The 18636-nt window shown below is 41.5% G+C and overlaps 1 protein-coding gene and 1 long non-coding RNA gene across 5 annotated transcripts in view; one reads left to right on the top strand and one right to left on the bottom strand.

Annotated features, from left to right (window-relative positions):
- TBC1D23 (TBC1 domain family member 23) overlaps positions 1–4064 on the bottom strand; it is a 55334-nt gene extending 51270 nt beyond the window's left edge. For all 4 annotated transcript variants that reach the window (XM_004002877.6, XM_004002876.6, XM_060416624.1 and 1 more), the window contains exon 1: positions 3985–4064. In XM_004002877.6, coding sequence (XP_004002926.1) covers positions 3985–4037 — 53 coding nt within the window. In that variant the 5' untranslated portion in view covers positions 4038–4064. The remainder of the gene's footprint in view (positions 1–3984) is intronic.
- A 55-nt stretch (positions 4065–4119) lies between these two features.
- Positions 4120–17880, top strand: LOC132659915 (uncharacterized). Its single transcript, XR_009600950.1, has 3 exons — positions 4120–4330; positions 10622–10719; positions 14431–17880. It is a non-coding gene; the product is annotated as an uncharacterized LOC132659915 (long non-coding RNA).
- The last annotated feature ends 756 nt before the right edge of the window (positions 17881–18636 follow it).

The following is an 18636-nucleotide window of genomic DNA, read 5'->3' as shown; positions in this document are numbered from 1 at the left end:
TTCAATACCCAGAAGAAGAATGACCAATTATTGAACTACAATAATTTAATACTTCTTTTATTTTCAAATCTGTAGCTTATCTTAATTAAATTTAAGTCATTTCAAACTGTAAACAATTTTACAAGGACTTCTCCATGCTCTCTGAGTTTATATGGTTGCAATTTCAGAAAGTTTGAGAGCTGAGGCAGTTTCTGATAACCCTGCTGCTGCTGCTGCTGCGTCGCTTCAGTCGTGTGGGACTCTGTGCGAACCCAGAGACGGCAGCCCATCAGGCTCCCCTGTCCCTGGGATTCTCCAGGCAAAAACACTGGAGTGGGTTGCCATTTCCTTCTCCAATGCATGAAGGTGAAAAGTGAAAGTGAAGTCGCTCAGTCCTGTCCAACTCTTAGCGCCCCCATGGACTGCAGCCTTCCAGGCTCCTCCATCCATGGGATTTGCCAGGCAAGAGTACTGGAGTGGGGTGCCATTGCCTTCTCACTCTGATAACCCTAGATTTCCAAACAAAAAAATGAGTACTACACCAGCAAACAATTATGCAGCTTACAAAAACACTGTAGTCAGAAAATTTATATGAAATGACATCTTGGTATATTACCGCACATGATTTTACAAAAATCTTTATCTTCATTCAGACAATAAACATTTGAGCCACCTGCCATCAGCACTGCCCTTGAGAAGTTCACAATCTAAAGAACAGTAACAGGACTTCCCTGGTTTTGTCGTGGATAAGAATCCATCTGCCAGTGCAGGGGACATGGGTTCGGTCCCTGGTCCAAGAAGATTTCACATGACACAGAGCAACTAAGCCCAAGAACCCCGAGCACCTAGAGCCGGTGCTCTGCAACACAAGAAGTCACCGCGATGAGAAGGCCAAGCACCACAACAAAGAGTAGTGCCCGCCTGCCACAACTAGACAAAGTCCTCCCAAAGCAACGATAAAGGAAGAAAGAAGATACAGAACAGTGATTAAACATGTAACCAGATTAACACTAAAGTATAATTATGTAATAGAGACAGTATAATGTGTTAGATGATACAATATAACATAGTAAAGAGAAAAATTCCCCTGACCAACTCATTGGAGATATGTATCACCTAAAACTATGAACCAGAAATGCCATCACCCAGTAGCTAGCTGGTCAGTCAGAAATATGGAATTCTAGGTCCCAAGCAAATTTACTGAATCAGAATCTGAATTTTAACAAGCTCTCCAGGTTATCCCAATGCACATTTAAATTCTGAAAAGCACTGATCCAGAACATAACTAAAAAACAGTAAATAAGTAAAAGTGACATCTTGTACTTTCAAGTTCTTCAGGCCCCATCCTGAGCCTCTTTACAAATGAACAGATAATTTAACAAGTTCAGCTACTGAGTTTCACAGGTCAGGATCAAAGAGTGAGATACCACTGACAACAAAGAAAGCAAACAGGGAAAACTAATGAAAAGCAAACTAAAAAAGGGATGGCTACAGAGGGGCATTTAAACAGCAATAGTCTACCCTTTCTGCCTAGATAGGCCTTAAAGGTCTCAATGTAGTACAGAAGTATAACAGTAAATCATGTTCTTAAACCTGCCTCCTCTAACTAGACCACAAATTCCTTAAGGACAGGGACCTAGTTTTATTTTTATACACTCACATTTGTAAACTGAATGACCCTAAATCATTAAGATGAGTTCGGTTACACAACGAGATGTTTAACACATTTCAGAAAATTTTCTATCTCAAAAGATTACAATAAATATGTCACAGCATTTTTTTTAAAAAGAATAAAGCTGCTCCAGTGTATACAAGAAGCACCATAAGGACAGAGGCTTTACTGAACTTGTGGCTCCAAATGCGAATGTCTTTTCTGACTCTATTTAAATTCACTTCTAGGGGACCAGTGACTGGAGTGAGTAGAGAAAAAGGATAAAGATTAGAAGAGAATGGAGGGAGAATAAAAATCAAGATAACACTCAGGGTTCTTCCACTCATGAAAATACAAACAGCAAAAACAGGAAGCCTCACCAAAGAAACAGCAACGCTAGGAGAGAACAAATGCTACCACCGGCAACCATTCACTCCACGGTCCTTGCCCCTCTCAACCAGACACAAGTTCACAATCCTCCCAACCTAAGAGCTCCCCAAAGACACCTTTTCTCTAGAAATACTTTCCCTCCTGGCCTTCAATCAGTTGATGACAGCCAGTTTACACTACAACAAACTCACTCTTCCAAAACGGCAAACTTTATGACATCCTAGTCATTACTCTCCAAACAAATCATCAATTTTCTTGTCTATGTCCTTGCTCATGCTATTACTTCATTCAGAGACCTTTCTGCTCTGTTAATCTGACCCTGCACCTTAGCTGCCAGCCACAGTGGCTATTTAACATTTGAAACATGGCTAGACTGGACTGAGATGAACAGTAACTGTAAAATACACATCGAATTTTGAAGACCTGGTACAAAAAAGATGTGAAAGTATTGTTTGTTTGTTTTTTAACAATGATTACATGTTGAAAGGTTTTGGATATATTTAACTAAAGAAGATACATAATTAAAATTATTTTCATCTGTTTCTTTTTAGTTTTTAACATGGCTACTAGAAAGTTTTAAATTACTATGTGGTTCACATTGCATTTCTATTGGACAGCACTGGTCTAAATCCTACTTATTCTTCAAGGCCTAATTCAAACAACCCCACCCCCATACAGCTTTCCCCAATGACTCCAAGCGGACGTGGTTTCTGTCTCCCAGAACTTTCACAACACTTTTATTAATACGTCCAAAGAACTAGGGCAATTTTATCTTCTTACCAAGTGTACCCATTACAGGTCCCCAACTCCAAGGTAAGTCAATTGAGGAAAAAAAAGTACATCTAGGTAAGTTTTTATCTTACACCTTGCACATCAACAGTACATATATTGATGATAAGGTGATGCCTGATGTCTGCTAAGTGAGAGCTGAATTTCTCAATTACTGTTACTATATTATCTATCCCTTTCAAAGATTTCCATTTCTTTCAGAGGGATTAAACTCCATGTCTACAACTGTCCTGGATTATTATTATTAGACAAATAGAGTGCTAGTGAGCTGTACATATATGATGAACAGGCAAATTCAAAACTATCTAATACCTGTGGTCAATGCATTTAGATCAATTGTAAAAATTCGACAAGCCTCTAAAGGTTCCATTTTTTAAATGATGTTATTCCTAAAAGTGTACTGTGAAGACCAATTATTTCAAAAATAGATTTTCCCAGAGACTAACAACTAGGTGACTAAAGCCTACCAAAAATTGTCAGAAGTCCTCCCCACAACCCTGACTGTACATCAGGTAAGCGCTCAAAGGCTTGAAGACAGCAACAGCGGTGTCCTACGTCGCATCCAAAGCTCTGAAATCGAGTTGTGAGCAAAGCAGCAGGAAGGAAAAAGATGTGTGAAGGAGACGAAAGGTGGAAACTGTTGGAACGCGAAATGAGAAATGAAAACTAGGACTAAAAATGTCTCAGTTACGTGGGAGGGAGTCATCCCTAGGTGTATCGCTCAACCTCTGAACCCTCAGGCAAAGGCTACGGCAGTCATTTCAAGCGGTCTTTTCTTCAAATAGTATCCCAGTGCCTGAGATCTGCATTCCGCGAAACTTCCTTCCTAACCAGCAGCCTACTCTGACTCCCCAGGCCAGGGACTCCGGGCAAACCCAGCCCCGAAGCCCCCTTCTCCAGCATGTTTTGGAAGCCGGCGGATGAAGCTGGAAAGCCGAACGGAAGCCCAGCACCTGGACGAGACCCCTCTCTCTCCGAGTCTGACTTTAGCCCCTAGGGCAGGACCGTGCTGGCAGAGGGGAACCCGGCAGGCAGAGGGGGCGGGGCAGGGCTCCGGGCTTCGAGCACGGGTCTTCCCGTTCCATGCCGGCGCCTGCCGGGGCCGCGGGGACGGGCAGGATGGTGACAACGCAGAAAAGAAGGGCAGTGCGAAGCAGCCTGGGGCTTCTACTCACCAGCCTTCGTCGCCCGACGTCGGCAGTGGCAGGACCTCTTCTCCTTCCGCCATTGCTGTTGACGTCCACGTCACTTTGCCGAAAAGTGGACCCGGCGCCGAGACCGACTCATACCCAACGTCGTAAAAGGTCTTCGGAAGTCTGGGACCAAGCTTCTGGAGAGGGAAAGGAAGAGGGAGGAGGCGAGGGATGGGAAGAAGGCGACGTCACGACGTCCCGAGGGCGAAAGGCAGCTTGGAGGAGGAGACTTGGAGAGCCGCTGCCCTTCCAAAGACTACACGTCCCAGGATGCCGCGGGCCCTTGGCCGGACGCACTGGGCGGGGTTTGGCGAGAGCGCGGATCCTAGTAAGAGGCCCTTATGAGCGTCCCTTTTTGGCGTCCAGTTAGCGTCTTCTTTGCGTCTCAGCGTCCTGCTTAAAGTCATATTTGACAGTTTTAAGTAGTGGAGGGAGGAGTGGAGGGGAAATGCCACAGGGAAGGTGGAGCGGTCAAAAGTACAAGTGGAGGCCACATACTTTATGTCTGAATGCTTTAAAAGTTGGGTTTTTTTAAGCTAAACAGTAAAGGAGATATGTTCTAGGCTCCCACCTTTATAAACATATTTCATGTATAAACATGGAAGTGAAAGTGAAAAGTGGCTCAGTCCTATTTGACTCTTTGCGACCCCATGGACTGTAGCCCACCAGGATCCTCTGTCCATAGAATACTCCAGGCAAGAATACTAGAGTCGGTTGCCATTCCCTTCTCCAGGGGATCTTCTCTACACGGGGATCTAACCCTGGTCTCCTGCATTGCAGGCGGATTCTTTACCGCCTGAGCCACCAAGTCTAGAATTATAAATTTGGACTTGATATTGCATGTTTATAAACATATTTCATATGTAAACACAGAAAGTCAAGTCCAAATTTAGAATCTAGAACTCTGGAGTTCCAAGCAGAGAGAGCTGCCACGTTTTATCTCTTCCCACCCTACTTCCCCTTCACTCCACATTGGTGGCTATCTCTGCCTGCACATCCAAGCTCGGTTCCCACCATCACCACCAAAGCAGGGGCTTTTTGTTCCACTCTGACCATTCATGGGCCTAGGGGTGGGCAGAGGCTCCGGAGAATGGACCTAGGGAGATGCTTTTGCCAACCTGGACACAGTGCTGATGTAGTAGAACCACATCTAACAATACGGATAAATCTGGAAAATATGATGTTAAATGAACAAGGGTAGGTAAAGAATGGTGTCATTTATATTTGATTTTAAAAATAGGCAGCACAATATTTTTTCTTAATAGATACATGTCTGCTTTCTTAAAAAATGTAGCAGAATGATACACAGAAAAATTGGAATGGCAGTTCTCAAAGATAAACACAGACAGCCTTTAGTTAAAGCAGTGAAAACAGATGTTATTCAGAAACCACTGGCAGTAGAGGAAAGGGCTGAGCTCCATTCTGATTTTTGCAGAAGTGATTAGGGGTTTTAAAGGGAGAATGAGGGAGCAGGGAGAGCTGGACTCATTAGAGTCAGACAAGTGAAAAATCACAAAGCATCGGTCAGTGTCATTGTGATTAGACCAGCAGTGTCTGCTCGCTGGCAATTTTCAAGGTTAGGATTCTTCCCTCCCACAGAGATTGGGAGGCAGAGACCCTGTTCTTCTTGATGATTACATTTCAAAGGAATGGCTCTCAGGCCTTGAGAAGGACACTTCTAAGTTGTAGAGATACAGATTCACAACTGTGAGTCTTTTCTCTCTCCAAGAGAGATCAGCAGCCTAACGTCAGGTCTTGGCTTGATCAAACAGTAAATTCTCCTGGCAGCCATCGCACTTCCTCAGTCAGGCATTTTAATGGGGTTTAGTGGGAGCCCAGGTCATTCTAGGGACACAGCCTTAAGTTGCTAAAAAATGATGCTAGTGTTTAATCAGGTCTCTAGTGCAAGGATTTGGACAGAGCTATTAAGTTCTGTGGTTCTCACAGTTACATTTGTGGGAGGAGAGAAAATGGCTTCAATTATATTTTTAATATTTTGTTTCTAAAGAGCTGGGAAGAGGCTATGTAGGTGTTCTGTATTCTTTATAGAGCCTATACTTGGTATCTAAAATGTTTCATAATTTTTAAAACTATTTGATTAAATAAGCTCTTTCATTTCTAAGCAAAAACATGTTCATTCTCTTCCCCAAAGGAAAGATAACAAAGAGCCACATTATTGCATCCACTTCTAAGTCCAGGATGTCTGCATGATGATCAGTCCTATGGGGAAAATTTCTTTTAATGTGGAATGAGAGTCTAGATGACAACTATCAAAAAGAATAAAAGGCATGGATCTGGGTCAAATTACCATCCCAATATTCAGGATCTCTACTGGGTCTCTTCAGTTGTTGTCAGGGGGTTTTCAGAAGCTTTTCCAAAATGTTTTTTAAAACTGTTAAGCCAGTGACATGACAGTTGTTCATCAGTTAAGGTCATCCTAACCCTCAACTGTAATTCATCTTGAGAGTAATTAAGCCAGTGACTGCTTTATACTCCATGTGGTAAAAATATTATTCCACTAAAAATATATCACTTGACATTTTCAAGCATTTTTGTTCATTCTGTAGAAGACAAAACTTCCAGCTTGCATTCTCTTTAATAGGGCCAGGGTCAGCTTCATGGGCGTGTAGTCTGTATAATAGCACAGGACTCCATGCCATTTGGAAATTCTTTTCTTTTATTATTTTATTTATGTATTGATTGCTTTTTGGCTGTGCTGGGTCTTCGTTGCTGCATGGGTTTTTCTCTAGTGATGAGAGGGGGCCGCTCTCTAGTTGCCGTGTACAGGCTTCTCATTGCAGAGGCTTATTGCAGAGCATGGGCTCTAGGACAAGCAGGATTCAGTAGGTGCAGTTCCCCGACTCCAGAGCACAGGTGGCTCATGGGCTTAGTTGCTCTGAGGCATGTACAATCTTCCCGGATCAGGAATCAAACCCATGTCTCCTGTACTGGCAGGTGGATTCTTTACCACTGAGCTGTCAGGGGAGCCCTGGAAATTCTTAATAATTTTGGAACAGGAGGCCCCTCATTTTCATTTTGTACTAGGTACCCCCACAAATTATGTAGCCATTCCCAACAGGATCAATATGACATTGATATATACCCCGTGGGGCCAAGATTTCAATAGAAATTATTTAGTGATGATATCTTCTGAAGTATTTAAATCATCTGTTCCTTACTTATCAAACCTTTCAGTGTCATACTGAGTACTCACTCTGAATTCATGATACCCACCAAGATGACATCCTCTTCCTCCAGTGGTAATTCTAGGAATCTGCTTGTTAGCCAAAGTCTTTGAAACTTGGCATGCCTTTGGTTCCTCTTGCTTGAACATGTTGCGCTGGCTGCACCACACTCTCTGCAGTGTTTGCTTGTGTTTGGCTTGTTGATATCCAGGCTGCTGAATTCTCCAAGTGAGGCTTCAAAGGTATGTGAACCAAGAACTTCCAGATGTTCAAGCTGGATTTAGAAAAGGCAGAGGAACCAGAGATCAAATTGCCAACATCCACTGGGTCATAGAAAAAGCAGTTCCAGAAAACATCTGCTTTATTGACTATGCCAAAGCCTTTGACTGTGTGGATCACAACAAACTGTGGAAAAGTCTTAAAGAGATGTGAATACCAGACCACCTTACCTGCCTCCTGAGAAATCTGTATGCAGGTCAAAAAGCAACAATTAGAACCAGACATGGAACAACAGACTGGTTCCAAATAGGGAAAGGAGTACATGAAGGCTGTGTGTTGTCACCCTGATTATTTAACTAATATGCAGAGTACATCATGTGAAATGCCGAACTGGATGAAGTACAAGCTGGAATAAAGACTGCCGAGAGAAATATCAATAACCTCAGATACACAGATGACACCACCCTTATGGCAGAAAGCAAAGAGGAACTAAAGAGCCTCTTGATGAAAGTGAAAGAGGAGAGCAAAAAAGCAGGCTTAAAACTCAACATTCAAAAAACCAAGATCATGGCATCCCATTCTATCACTTCATGGCAAATAGACAGGGAAACAATGACAGAGTTTATTTTCTTGGGCTCCAAAATCACTGCAGATGGTGACTGCAGCCATGAAATTAAAAGACTCTTTCTCCTTGGAGGAAAAGCCATTTCCAACCTAGATAGCATATTGAAAAGCAGAGACAATACTTTGCCAACAAAGGTCTGTCTAGTCAAGGCTATGGTTTTTCCAGTGGTCATGTATGGATGTGAGAGTTGAACCATAAAGAAAGATGAGCACCAAAGAATTGATGCTTTTGAACTGTGGTGTTGGAGAAGACTCTTGAGAGTCCCTAGGACTGCAAGGAGATTTAAAAAAAAAAAAATGTCCTGAATGTTTATTGGAAGGACTGATGCTGAAGCTGAAGCCCCAATACTTTGGCCACCTTATGCGAAGAGCTGACTCATTGGAAAAGACCCTGATGCTGGGAAAGATTGAAGGCAGGAGGAGAAGTATCACTGACTTGATGCACATGAGTTTGAGCAAGCCCTGGGAGTTGGTGATGGACAGGGAAGCCTGGTGTGCTGCAGTCCATGGGATCACAGAGTCAGACATGACTGAGCCACTGAACTGAACTGAACTGAGTTATTGCAGATCTCGATGTTGGTTGAGTCTTCTGCTCATAAGCCCTTTTTCCTTTTCCCTTGCTCTGGATCAGGGTCATCCACGCTTCCCCTTCACCTTGTCTTGTCTTCTGAAAGGACAAACACCAGATTGGGTTATTGATCTCCAGTCTGCTAAGTTAGTTTTCTAACTCATGAGTTAGAGAAAATGAGAAAATTCATTTTAATGAGTTTTCTGATCTTTCCTCTTGATCTGGATCCAGTTTATCTACATTTTCCCCGACATGCCTCACTTCCTGAGATGACAACAGTATTACTATGCCCAAAGAACATTCTCTAGCTGGCTACAAGTTTTTATACTTGTAACTTTCCTAGTATTTTTGTGCTTTTAAAAAAATCTCAAAGTCCTACCTTTTACTTGGATGGTTGTGAACTTAAAAGATATATAAGCATGAGATTACAGTAAAATTTGTTAAATTCTAGTAGTAACTCTCTGCTTAAAAATTTTTTCAAGAGCTAGAGAAGATTTTATTATGAAATTGTCTAAATGTATTTTCTTACATTACTCTTTTCTCCTAATTATAAGAAGATTCTGTCAATGATACTAGGAGCTCTCTCTGCTTTTATACATCTTTGGTATCCTTCTGGAACAGAAGGAATTGGAATTTCTTTTTTCATAGACCTGCTAATGCTATTAATTGTGACCACCTGGTACACAATGGAGCCATTCCAAGATATGTCTTCAAGAAATGCATTTCCAGTCATCTACATAGAGTGTATTATCTGCCTGTGCTTCACAGTTATTTGTATTTTCATCCCCAAATAGGAAGGGGTAGTAGTATTCTATATTATCCTTGGATAAAACCAAATTGCATTTTTATAAAGGGAAAATTAAAGTTTGTTGTTTTGAATGAAACTGTAAAAACCAAAAATATGTTTAATCACTTATTGGTGTTCTGTGCCATATAATTATGTAATTCCTATTGTATTAGATGTACGTAGGTCATATTATGACACATAGCCTATTCTCAATACATACTTGTGAAATGAACCGAAGAATGTTTCTAAAATATTTTGGAATGGATGAAGTCATTCACCAATATAGAAACAGCTGGTTGGGACTAGAGGCACGTGAGGATTATTACCTCAACTGTGTGGTCAATTTTTATGTTAGGGGTAATAGCACTTATTTCAGCTTTTATTGTAGTATTATCATAGCATTTCTTTTAAAAGGGTAGACAGAAGCAGTCATAGCTCTTGATCTTTTCTTCCTTCTCAAGCAATCTTTTCTAAATTCTCATGCATTCTTGGGTGAAGATGAACATCCACTAATGTGTATTAATCTATTGCTACATAAAAAATTACCCCCAAACTCAACATCTCTAAACTATAAATATTTATTTATCATGATTTCTGTGGGTCAGGATTTAGAAGCCACTTAACTAGATGTTCTGGCACCCCACTCCAGTACTCTTACCTGGAAAATCCCATGGATGGAGGAGCCTGGTAGGCTGCAGTCCAGGGGGTCACTAAGAGTCAGACACGACTGAGCGACTTCACTTTCACTTTTCACCTTCATGCATTGGAGAAGGAAATGGCAACCCACTCCAGTGTTCTTGCCTGGAGAATCCCAGGGACGGGGGAGCCTGATGGGCTGCCGTCTATGGGGTCACACAAAGTCGGACACGACTGAAGCGACTTAGCAGCAGCAGCAGCAGCTAGATGTTCTGACTCAGGGTCTCTTGAAGTTATAATCAAGATATTGGCCAGGGTTGCAGTCATGCAATCATCTGAAGGCCTCCCTGGGCTAGAGAGTCTTCTTGGACAGTGGCTCACTCACATGCCTGACAAGTTGGTGTTGGCTGTTGGCAGGATTCCTATGGTGCTCTCCAAATGAGACTTTCCATGGGCTACTTGAATGTCCTTTCAACATGGAGGCTGGCTTCCCCTAGAGCGAGAGTTAAGAGAGACCAAGATCAAAGTCACAGTATTTTTTTTATTACGCAGCCTCAAAAGTCACACTGTATCATTTCTGCCATATCATTGGTTACCCAGGTCTGCCCTATTCAGTGTGGGAGGAAACTACAAAAAGGCCTGAAGACTCAAAGGCAAGAATTATTTACGGCAATCTTGGAGGCTGGATGCCACTTGAGGTAACATTAGACCCTATAGATTCTTCATTGCCCAATCAACTTACCCCTGAGGTTCCTGCCTATATTATCTCAGCTCTCAAGTTCTACCTCGTCTGAACTTGTAAAGGACTAGCAGCAGGCTCTCTTATCTGGGCACTGGTTCATACAGTATCATATATTCTTCAACTCTGAGAATGGCAACTAGTTCATTTTCTGAGTTCATGTCCTCCACTACACCAAACGCAGAGCTGAAAGTGTAGATAGTGTCCAAAAATTCCTGCTGAATAACAAAAGATTGATTTTTGTTCCTTCACGTATCATGTGAGAGTTTCAGAATTCGAAACTTTCCCAGGAATTTTCCTTATCTTACAAGGACAAATGTTTCCACAATTTTCAAAATTACCTTGGTTATTTGTAATTTTAAAACCCCATCAGGAACAGCATTCCAAGACTCTTTAAACTACTGAAGCCTAACATTTAATTTAATGATGAACAAAACCAAGTTAATTCCCTTTCACAGATGACAAGTGTACAGTTGGCAGCAATTTCAACATCTGCTTTTAATTCATTTAAAAGTGTTGAGCAAACAGTGATTAAAAAAAGAGCTGGAAACTATAATATTTCTCCATTATCCTTCTAGTGGTTGTCTTTGCTAATTGAAGTTGACTCTTAATTGGCTATATGGATGGACTCAAAGTAAACATTTGGACAGGGATTGACCCATTCTCGGGTTTGGGATGGTTATGCTTTAAAGTGGGAGCCTGTTTTACTCTTTCCTCTTTCCAAATTTGTTCCCAGATGTTCCAGATGAAAGGCTTTTATTAGGATTGAGACACTGCTGGTTAGAAACAGAGATAGTAAACAATATGTTAGCTGAAATAAGCCTTTATTTTAAAGACCTAACTTCCTGCTTTTTGTGAGTCCACACATTCACAATATGTAAACAATATCCTTAGATAATGATTGTGCTGCTCTTTATGTATCATCTGTCTCCATTCTCCTCATATACTTATACTCACCCTTCCTTTTAGGCATATGTCTTTTCAAATAAAAGAGTTAGCAAGTAACCACACAAGGTAACTAGATGAAATTGCATTATAAATACTTTTAACAATATGTGTAAAAGTACAGGTATGTATCACAATTTTTATGAATATGTTATTTGTAGACTGATTTCTCTAATACCCATGCTAACTTGTACAGCTTATCTCACTCCTGGGCATATACCCAGACAAAACTATAATTCAAAAAGATATGTTCATAGCAGCACTATTTACAATTGCCAAAATATGGAAGCAATCTAAATGTCTATCAACAGATTAATGGATAAAGAAGGTGTGGTACATATACACAATGGAAGACTACGTGCTAAGTTGCTTCAGTTGTGTCGACTCTTTGTGAAGCTGTGGACTATAGCCCACCAGGCTCTTCTGCCCATGGGATTCTCCAGGCAACAATACTGGAATGGGTTGCCATGCCCTTCTCCAGGGGATCTTCCCAATGCGGGGATCGAACCTGCATCTCTTGCAGCTTCTGCATTGCTGGTGAACTCTTTACCGCTGAGCCACCAGGGAATACTACTCAGCTATAAAAAAAGAATGAAATAATGTCACCTGCAGCAGAGATTATCATACTGAGTGAAGTCAGACAGAGAATGACAAATACCATATGATATCACTCATGTGTGGAATCTAAAATATGGCACAAACGAGACCTCCCTGGTGGTGCAATGGATAAGAATCCACTTTGCAATGCAAGAGACACCAGCTTGCCTAGGGCCACTGTGCTGAGAAGCCCATACACTGCAAGAAATAGTCTCTGCTCACTGCAGCTACAGAAAGCCTGCGGGCAGCAACACCACCACAAATGAGAGTCGCTCAGTCACGTCCAGCTCTTTGTGACCCCATGGACTGTACAGTCCACAGAATTCTCTAGGCCAGAATACTGGAGTGGGTAGCCTCTCTCTTCTCCAGGGGAATCTTCCCAACCCGGAGATTGAACCCAGGGCTTCCGCATTGCAGGCAGATTCTTTACCAGCTGAGCCACAAGGGAAGCCCAACAACCACAGCCAAGATAAATAAATAAATAGATCTTTTAAAAATATAAATAAAATATGGCACAAATGAACCTATCTACAAAACAGACTCACTGGCACAGAGCTCAGACTTGTGATTGCCCAGGGGAAGGAGGGCAGGGAGAGGGAATTTGGAGTTGGTAGATGCAAAACATTATGTTTAGAAAGGATAAACAATAAGCTCCTACTGTATAGCAAGGGAACTATATCCAATCTCTGGGATAAACCATAGTGGAAAAAGAATACTTAAAAAAAGAAAAAATATATATATATATGTATATATGTATGTATAACTGAGTCACTTTGCTGTACAGCAGAGATTGGCATAATACTGAAGTCAACTGTACTACAATTTTTCAAATGAAGAAAATAAAAGAAATTGCACAGCTTATCACTGTCATTTCTACATTCCAAATTCACACAAGAATTTAAAAATTAAATAAAAAGAATTCTTAGGATGTAATGAATGAACTCCGGGAGTTGGTGATGGACAGGGAGGCCTGGCATGCTGCGATTCATGGGGTTGCAGAGTCGGACGTGACTGAGCGACTGAACTGAACTGAACAGAACTGAATGAATGTGAAAATTACCACAGAAACAAAAGCATTTAAAACATTTAAATAAAGAATTTATTCTTTATAATTTTGCTCATACTTTGTTCTGGACAATATCAACTACATCTCTGTTGTTAATTAGCATCTGTAACCTGATAAGTCCTAGGTCTGTATTTCCAACGCTGGCCTTTTATAGTTTGCATCGTAAATCTAGCCATCTGTTGGAGCTTGCATTTGGATGACCCATAAACACTTCAAACTCAGTATTTCTAAACGTAAATTCGTTATGTCTACCTGCTCCCCAGTCCATATCATCTCTATAGAGGTAAATGGTTTTATTACGTTTATTCATCCAGTCATCTAAGCCAGAAACTTGAGAGTTATTCTAGCCTTCTTCCCTTCCTCCTCCCCATGGGTCATCATGGGACTAGGCAGATTTTCCTCCCTACATAGTTTTCAAGCCAGTTAGTTCTTCACCATGCTCCAGTTTTTCTCTTGTTTTTGTTCCTCATTATGTTTTACATGAACAGATTCCTTAATTAGCTTCTAAACTTCTTCCACTGTTTTCCCCAAACAGTCAACATGGACTCTATATCCAGAGTTCATACTGACAGTCCTCAGATTTGCTTAGCAACTTTTATTCTGTCATTTTTAATCACTTGAATATCTTTATATACTTTCAATTTGTCTCTTCCACCACTTTGGACCAGCCCCCAATTTATACGTTTGTCATTTGCTTGGTCCTCTTAAGCGACTTCACTTTCACTTTTCACTTTCATGCATTGGAGAAGGAAATGGCAACCCACTCCAGTACTCTTGCCTGGAGAATCCCAGGAACGGGGAGGCCTGGTGGACTGCCATCTATGGGGTTGCACAGAGTCGGACATGACTGAAGCGACTTAGCAGCAGCAGCAGCAGCAGCAGCAAAAGTATTTGAATTTGTGGCCCTTGCTGCATTTTCTAAAATGGAAATCTACCTAAAATCCTCCAATTGCTCATTATTCTCTATAAAGAATGTCTAAGTTCTTTATCATGGATACAGTACTCTCAGAACCTGAAGTATTTTCCCTTCCAACATATGCTTCAGCCATTCTATATTTACAGGCGATGCTTTTGAACTGTGGTGTTGGAGAAGACTCTTGAGAGTCCCTTGGACTGCAAGGAGATCCATCCAGTCCATTCTGAAGGAGATCAGCCCTGGGATTTCTTTGGAAGGAATGATGCTAAAGCTGAAACTCCAGTACTTTGACCATCTCATGCGAAGAGTTGACTCATTGGAAAAGACACTGATGCTGGGAGGGATTGGGGGCAGGAGGAGAAGGCGACAACAGAGGATGAGATGGCTGGATGGAATCACTGACTTGATGGACATGAGTCTGAGTGAACTCTGGGAGTTGGTGATGGACAGAGAGGCCTGGTGTGCTGCGATTCATGGGGTCGCAAAGAGTCAGACACGACTGAGTGACTGAACTGAACTGAATTGAATATGCCCTGCTGCTCCATGACTTTATGTCTTTGTTAAAACTTACTTCCTCTGCTTTGTTATGTCTAACTTCCTTCAACTGGTTACACTTAGCCACATGGTTTGAGCAACATTTTCTTTGTAACCCTCTCTCTCAAGCAGAATTATTCACCCCTGCCTTTTGCTACCACTTTCCCTTAAAGATACCTCAAAACTTATATGCTTATGTATTTGTTTCTCTGCTAGACATTATATCCGTAGGACCAGCTTAATATGTCTTTACACTGCTAGTGCCTAGCAGAGTCTTTTATAATAGCTGTAATCTGTTGTATGAGTAAATGGATGAATGGATTGTGTGTGTGAGTGTGTGTGTGTGTAACCTTGTTACTGCAAACACTTAAAGAATATTTACTATGTGTTGGCATTGTTCTGATTTCCCAGGTGGCACAGTAGTAAAGAATCTGCCTGCCAATGCAAGAGATGCAGGTTCAGTCCTGGGTCTGGAAGATACTCTGGAGAAGGAAGTGGCAACCTGATCTAGTATTCTTGCCTGGAAAATTCCATGGACAGAGGAGCCTGGTACAGTCCATGGGGTCAGAAAAGACAACCCCAGAACTGAGTGACTAAGCACACACACACACACACACACACACACACACACGCACAGAGGCATTGTTCTAAGCACTTCTAACTCATTTAATCCTCCCAACAACCTTACGAATTAGTAATGAATAAATATGAAACCAGATACAAGTTAGATCAAATAGGCGAGTAGTTTCTATTACAATTTAAGAAGCATTTCTTTAGAAGTAGAAATGATTGTCATGTTTGTATGAAATTAAAAAAAATAAGTTAATGAAGATACACAAAAGATGAAGAAGAGGCAGGCCATTACATCAGGGTCCTTATATATATATCACAAGGTGCTGTTGCTCAATTGAATGTTCCTGCTTCTGCTTAATGAAATCTTTCCTGGGAGAGGCAAAAATCTTGTGTCATCATTTTTAACCTGAAGAAAAATAATTTCTCCTTGCCATAAAAACTTTATCATTTTTAAATCATCGATTTGTATAAAGCACTTGGTGACAATCTATCAGCAGAAACAAAGCCTACATTCACAGATAATGATGATGCTTAAATTTTATCTAGTCATAGTCTTGACAGTGTCTTACCAAGCTCTACATAATCTGCAATTCCAGTGCTCCCTCCATCTAGAAAGCTCTTTCCCCAGATTTGTTTATGGCTCACTGGGTAGACAGAGCCCGGGTAGGCAAAGATACGGAAAAGAACTTCAGGGAGGGACTGACACCATCAAATACAGAAAAGCCGCAGGCATGTTGGCGGTTCCTAGAGTAGGCCGGTGACAGGAGAGACAGCTCAGCTAGGATCTGGCAGGAATGAAGAGTAACTGAAAGTTCTCAAATAGGACAAGGCTTTATGACCCAAGGAGAGTTTTACAAAGATGTCCAGGGGATTGAGTTCAGTTGGACTGAAGGTAAAAGAGATCAGAGATAGGGTGGTCAACACGGAGCCGATAAGATCCTAAACTGGGATATGAGCCACAGAGCCACAAGAAAAGTAATGAGTGAGAAAGACTGTGGGAAGAGAAAGATGATGAGAGACCGCATTCCTGATCAGATACGAGAGACAAGAGAAGCGGGGTGTGGTCCGGACGCTAGTGGCCGCAGCAGGAGCAGAGCCCTCAGGAGGGATCTGCTGGGGATAGAGGTTTGATGGAATTTGGGTATATTAGGCAGCTGGAAATAACGCTGTGGCCCAAAACGTGGGTTAGGTCTAAGGATACAAATTCTGTGAAATTCTGCTTCTGGTTCTTTCTGTAGGATGAGAAGTAACAAGTCAAGAGACAGAGATGGAAATGGGCACTCTCACGTGCCACTGTGGGAGGTGAACTGATGCAATGTTTTTGGGTTAGAACTTGGAAATACTCATCAATATCTAAAAAAAGCATGCCCTAAACATTCTCTGTAGAATTTATCTTATAGAGATATCTGTATAGATATAGAGATATGCATAGAGATATCTGTATATCTTATAGAGATATCCATACTCTTAAGCAAGAGTACGGACAAGGATGGACTTTCCAGGTGGTGCTAGTGGTAAAGAATCTGCTTGCCAATGCAGGAGACACAAGAGACCTGGGTTCAATCCCCGAGTTGACAAGATTCCTTGGACCCACTCCAGTATTCTTTTCTGAAGAATCCCATGGACAGAGGAGACTAGTGATCTACAGCTTCAGGGTTGCAAAGAGTCAGACACAACTGAAGCCTCTTAGCACACATGCATATACAAGGATGCTCATTGATGTACTGTCTGGCTTGTAATGGCAAAAAAAAAAAAAAAAAAAAGTCAACCTAATTGTCCATCATTAAATGGTACCTGTATATGAGAAATACCATGTTGCTGCTAAACAAAATGAGGTAAAACTATGTATAATGATACAGAAAGATGTCTATCATATATTAAGTTTAAAAAAAAGCAAGTTGTAAGTTGTAGATATGTTAAAAAACTAGATATGAGGAATCTTTTTTCTTTTTATGATGTGGACCATTTTTAAAGTCTTTATTGAATTTGTGTCAATATTGTTTCCTTTGTATGCTTTGGTTTTTTGGCCTCGAAGCATATGAGATCTTAGCTCCCAGCCCGGGATCGAACCTGCACCCCCTGTATAAGAAGGTGAGGTTAAACATTGAACCACGAGGGAAGTCCCAGGAAGAAACTTTTCACAATGAATGACATGAAGTCACTCAGTCGTGTCCGACTCTTTGCAACCCCGTAGCCTACTGGGCTCCTCCATCCATGGGATTTTTCCAGGCAAGAGTACTGGAGTGGGTTGCCATTTCCTTCTCCAGAAGATCTTTCCAACCCAGGGATCGAACCCAGGTCTCCTGCATTGTAGGCAGATGCTTTACTGTTTGAGCCACAAGGGGAAGCCCTCACAATGAATATGTATCAATGAATAATATCATATTATCACCACGTACACTACTTTTTCATGTACATTTTACGTATCTTTCCATTTTACTTGTCAATTATACCTCAATAAAGCTAAAAAAATAATTAAAAAAAAAAAACCCGTTTAAAATCCCCACAGCCACCACTAACAGAACAGTTCACTGGTGTCTGTTCTGGTTCTACCTACCCTTGAAAAGCTGGGTCCAATAGCGAGTCACTTCTCCATCCTCCAGGAATCGTGTTAATCATTTTACTTATTTTTAAGTAAAACAAAAGGGTGGGGGGAAAGCAAGTTGCAAAATGATGTGTCTACTGCAATTCTACTTGTCGAAAAAACAGTGAGCTGTGTATTTGGACATGCACCTAGGAAGGTCTGAGAGAATATGTGGACTTATTAACTGTGACGATTTAGGCTGGGCATGACTTGAGAGGGCATTGACCTTCCACAGCGATAAATTGTTAGACTTTCTTCCACTAACCATGCATGATGCTTGTAATAAGAATAGGAGTGTGGAATGCTAGGAAAACCACTTTCAGACTTTCTTAAGTCACTGTCAGTAAAGGTGAGGTGAAAGTAGGTCAGAGCAAAGCAGGAAAAGGTGAGGTGAACTGACTGTGCGCAAGGCATGTGGGGTGTATGTATGCAAACAAGTGGACAGGGCCGTGCCCGTCTAGCCTCCTCTCCTAGCACCTTCCCCATCCCCTCACACTTGCCTCCTCTGTGTTCCTGGACTAAGCCTTTCAACACATGGCCTCTGCACATTCTGTCTCTGCCTTGAAAACACCCCCAAGCCCCAAACACACAGAGCTTCCAACATGCACACACCTTGCTCTTACTTCACATACCAGCTCAGCTGCCACTTCCCCCAGAGAAG

This window comes from Ovis aries, chromosome 1, assembly GCF_016772045.2.
Source record: "Ovis aries strain OAR_USU_Benz2616 breed Rambouillet chromosome 1, ARS-UI_Ramb_v3.0, whole genome shotgun sequence".
NCBI classification, from domain to species: domain Eukaryota; kingdom Metazoa; phylum Chordata; class Mammalia; order Artiodactyla; family Bovidae; genus Ovis; species Ovis aries.
Note: the sequence above shows the minus strand (reverse complement) of the source record. Positions and strands in the feature narration are given on the sequence as shown.